The 5,000-nt window shown below is 41.6% G+C and overlaps 1 protein-coding gene across 1 annotated transcript in view; it reads left to right on the top strand.

Moving 5' to 3' along the window:
- Positions 1-4,503, top strand: part of LOC138003516 (uncharacterized) — a 20,666-nt gene extending 16,163 nt beyond the window's left edge. The window contains exons 8-9 of the mRNA XM_068849623.1: positions 1-501; positions 1,933-4,503. The exon at positions 1-501 is cut by the window's left edge and continues 191 nt beyond it. Coding sequence (XP_068705724.1) covers positions 1-501; positions 1,933-2,134 — 703 coding nt within the window. The 3' untranslated portion in view covers positions 2,135-4,503. The remainder of the gene's footprint in view (positions 502-1,932) is intronic.
- Positions 4,504-5,000: the final 497 nt, after the last annotated feature.

Below are 5,000 nucleotides of genomic sequence, written 5' to 3'. Positions count from 1 at the left end.
GGAGAGCTTAAGACTTGAAAATTCGATGAAGAGGGTTGTGGAGACCGAGTCAAGAAAGTTGGAGAATGAGACGACCAAAGGAGAGTCCACTAAAGACGAAGTCAAAGTCGATGGTAAAACATGCAATTCGAATTGCGGTTGTTTTCCTTACAAATTTGGCGATCATAAGCTCAATAAAATGCGTGACGGAAACGCTTTCAGTCACGGCCAGTGTGATTACTCGTTACTTCAAGAAGTGGTCACGCAAGCGAAAGAAGAGCGTGACTTTTTGCTGAAGGGGTTGGAGATCGTCAAGGATGAACGAAACTCTTATCTTAATCGCTTGCATGCTTTGGAAAAAGACAATCAACGATTGCGAGACTCCGTTTACGTTAGACATGCAGATCTTAATAAGAATGGGTTGCTGGACGATCTTTCCGTGCATTTCCAGACAACCTGTCACGACGAGAACAGTGCAAAGGATGGATTAAGCTCGGTGCTTTCTCATTTAAGGTCCAAACGGTGAGCATTGCATAAATTGCTAGAATTCACACTTTTGTTCAACGAGATTGTTGTTGCCGTGGAAGGAAATATGAAAAATAGGCAGTTAAGGCCCGCCGGCCTGGGAAAACTGCTTCAACTTTTGCTTCAACATCCTTTCGATTTTGTTGAACGATGTTCAACGATTTTGTTGAACGATGTTTCAACACATCGTCAACACTTGATTCAACACAGCTTCACGAGGAGCCTTATATTCAGTCCCAGGTTCCAGCCGCGGTTGTTACTATGGATACGGATACGGATACGTCATTGAGAGACCGATTAGTGCGCACGCGCATACCCAACAATATTAAAAGAGGGAGGCAAACAGCTTGTTAAATGGTTGTTGAAGCAAAGGTTAAAAGCTTTTAAACTCATTCAACTTCGATTGATTGCAGCAGGATTTTTTTCTCTTTTAACCAATAACATTCTTGTTTTGTGGTGTTGTCGTTGCCGTATTTTCTCGTGCATAGCGTTTTCGTGAAACGGCGAACGGGCAACAGGCTACTGTTTGTCAGAAAAAGCATGAAAGTCCTCTTATTTTAACTTGTTTTTTTTTTTGTCTTTTTAGAAGTTTTTCGATATCTGTAGCTAACTGACAAGAAATCGGCAAAAATCAAACGAGTTCCTTTGATTTTCGGCAAAATGGAAATTTTAGCCCGACCAATGCGATGCTAAATCTTTCTAATAAACCAATCAGAACGCAACGCGATAAAATACGTCCGGCGTCAATGACGGGAAAACTTGGGCTACCAAGTTACCATTGGTTTTTCTTTTGCCTCTCATTGGTTGAGTTTTTACCAAATTATTGACAGTCGTAATGCACAACCGAAGTTAAATTGCTGCCGCTGATAGGACAATCACATGACTTTTGGAGGGCACATAGTCCATTTGTGGCCCGAGTAGCATCATTTGCGCCCGAGTGGAGCGAGGATGCAAATGATGCTACGAGCAAACAAATAAACTGTATGCCCGACGAAAGCACTTGCTAAGTTCTGCTTTCTCCGCATAGTTTTGAATCCCGCAAAAATATCCCTGTATTAATGAGCACCACCCTTAGGAAATGTATGCGCAATACCAATAGTAGGCACCGTACTTAATAAGGAAAAAATGTTTAACAGAGATTTAGCATGAAACTATGGTAGGGGAAGTTGTTGGTACAATACGATCAGATAAACAAGAGCAAAAATCGAGGGGAAAAAAGAGAGTAAAAACACTTATCCACAAAAGTTCGCGCCAACTCTGGCATTGAGATGGTATTCTCAGGACCTCATTGGTCGAGCGAAATTGTTTGGTATCTCTGCAGCCAATCAGAATCAGGGCGGGAAATCAGCCTGGGCATTTCCCGTTTGGCCGCGCGTACTGATGATAATGTACCTCTCTCCCACCTGACTTTTGTTTTCCCATTTATAGAAAACAAGTCACACCATCGAGGCTAAATAAATCTCCCAAGTTTGACCACAGTAACTTTCACGAACGAAACGCTGCTGAAGTGCACAGGCCTCATTTGGAAGAGTACCACTCGCCTACATGCCCGATGGACAGCGGAGTTTCATCGCCATGGAAACCGGAGGGTTCAAACGCTGAACTTCGCACTGGTGAAGAAAGACTATAATAGCGATCATTGGAAGATTAATGATAACACGGAAGGGACGTTAGGCGGTAAAGACGAACCAAGCAATGAATATTCACTTTTTTAACACCTGGAACATGTGGTAGGGATTGACTTTTAGCGGAACCAGGAGTCCTTCACGCAAGAGTAAGGATTTGGTATCAGGTTTGTCCCCATGAGAAAATTGTCTGTTTTTAAACCAAGTTTTGTGGGAAGATAAGCAACAACTCAATGTTGTACCCAATTCAAAGCTCCCGGGGTTAAGATTTTGTTTATTGTATTTGCATTATAATGTAGCATTCACATTTACATGATATGGAAATACTTGCAAGAAAACGTTTTATTCTTTATTTCCCCCTTCCCATGATCGAATACGTTTTGGGTGGTTCTTATCATAAAAGTAATACCATAAATTTCTCTTGGAACCGTATCATGCTTCAGTGAACTGGATATCCATTTTTTTAATGCAAATAAACCCCCAAGATGAACTGTGTTATGGGATTTGAATTGGGAACAACACTGAGAAAGCCGATTTGGTGTGGTTTAAAACTTGGTTTAAAAGTAGACACTTTTCTGGCGCTGATGGGACTGGGGGATGGACTCGTGGCGGAACCTGATGTTTGGGTAATGTAGTAGAAGTTTGTTCTTTGCTCTTGTAGCAGCTTCTGTCGGTTGTAAGGTTGAGCCACTTTTTCTGTTGTTTGGTCTTTTATTTTTATTTTAACTAGCAAGCAAATCACGGTGTACTCCGCGCGAGTTTCCACATTGCACGAAAAATAATTCATCCTTTTCCGCATTCCTCATTCTACCGTGTCTTTGCAATGCAGCTAGAGCAGGACCCAATCAAATGGAGCCTACGCTTAAGCCTGGTTCACACTTGCGACGCAATTTGCAAACGCAAACTCGAGGACGTTCATTCGCCCTTGTCACACGGCGGCCATATTGTCCCGGGAGACCGAAAAAGCTTTGTTTTACCACGCCAAGCCTCGCAGTGGAAACCATGGGGGTGAGGCTTGGCGTGGTAAAACAAAGCTTTTTTGGTCTCCCGGGACAATATGGCCGCCGTGTGACAAGGGCGAATACGTCGAACGCAAACGCAAGCACATTGAAACACGCACGCGCATTTGGAGGACCTAAGTCAACCCTAACCCGAGTAGAGTTATTATTAGGCCGCCGCTCGTGGGGATTTCGAGGTTAAAAGCCAAATCAAAACAGAGCTGTGACAGTGCTATTGTTTTACGTCGTGTAACCCAATAAACACGCATCACGTTGCGATTTTATTTTTTTCACGTTTCGCGGTGGAAATATGACACTTTTCGCGGGAAAAAGCCGTTATAAAAATAAATATATTCGGAAAGGGTTAACTCAAGGAATAAATCTTGGCTCACACGTACGACGCAAATGCAAATGCAAACGCGAGAAAACCGGTGTAACGCAGACGCAAAACGCAAACGCGAACGTAACGTGAAATACTCGTTCTATGCCTCTAGGGTTGACTCCTCTATTTGATGGGCCACTGGCCAGAGTTAAGAGGAGCCCGAGTTGGGAGAATTAGCAGTGCGTTTACAAAAAATGGGAAATGGCAGACTTCTTATAAAAGCTTGAAATTTTGTTATCCTAACTACTGCTTCTGTTTTGAGAAGTTGTTTGACCCTATCTGCAGATAACAGGCAAGAAGTTTATGTGAGGTAATAGATCACCATGGCAACAAAACAGCATCTTAAAAACTCTATATTTTGTCTTTAAATGCTCATATCTGAAAAACGAACTTGGGGACCCCCACTTTTTATTGCTGTAAGCAGGCTAAGATAGATAGTTCGTCAAATTTCAAAGAGAATTTGAAAGGGGGGTTGGCGCACTATTGGAAGAGTTTAAGGTGGCTCTCGAAATTGTTGAAACTGTTTCGAGCCACCTTAAAGTGTTTTAGAATATGTACCAGATTGGTGGGGGCTCCTCGCTAAGGGAGTTGACGCAGCAAACATAGCCTGTGGCAGTAAAAAAAAGAAAACTTTGTAGCTTTTCGATGCATTTTTGATATTCTCTCAGGTGTAGTAAAAGAGGTCTTTTAACTTCGATTTTTTAGAATGGGTCATGTTCAAGTCAACTTATATTGTGATTTTTGTGTTCATGGTATTACACCAGTTTTATTTTCCGTGTGATGAATACTTAATTATATGACTATTTTATACCTTTCAACGATAGAATTCTTATAAGACAATGTTTAACGAATTCTTAGAGTCGGTTTTACTATTGTCTGTAAATGTAGATCAGTTATTTTAAACCGTTATTTATTGTTGAGTGTATTTTTCGCTGGTTCATTACAGGTGAGCGATAGTCGACTATTTACGAATAAAGATTTGAAAAGAAAACGATTTAAGAGTTGCGTACCTCTAATTCGAAGCTACAACATTTCTGGGAGACAGTACACCTTGTTTATTTAGATTTCTAGTTGTTCAAAATCGTTCCCCTTTGCTATAAACCCCTTCCTCCACACTTTTTTCCTAGAGAATGAGACAGAAGTCAAGCGGTAACAGTTTCTTCATTTCCCAATTTTTAAATTAAATTAAGGACGGTGCCTACTATTGTTATTGCGAATAGACCCGTATCACTCAACGTCCAAACAAAAGATTTTGCCCGTCGAACCTCTCATTCAGTGTGAGGCTGGACGGGCAAAGACAATGGAAAGACAAAGCCTTTATTCCCCACGGACTCCAAAATGGCCCCCGAGTGATAAAGGTGAATACGTTCTGCGCATCTCCAGACACTCGGATTTCCTATCGCCGATGCTTACTAATACAGGGATATTATTGCGCGGTTTAAAACTATCCGGGGAAAGCAGATCTTAGCAAGTACTCTTGGTATTTAAAAA

Source organism: Montipora foliosa, chromosome 5, assembly GCF_036669935.1.
Source record: "Montipora foliosa isolate CH-2021 chromosome 5, ASM3666993v2, whole genome shotgun sequence".
NCBI classification, from domain to species: Eukaryota; Metazoa; Cnidaria; class Anthozoa; order Scleractinia; family Acroporidae; genus Montipora; species Montipora foliosa.
The sequence above is the reverse complement of the archived record's forward strand: the minus strand, read 5'-3'. Positions and strand labels throughout refer to the sequence as shown.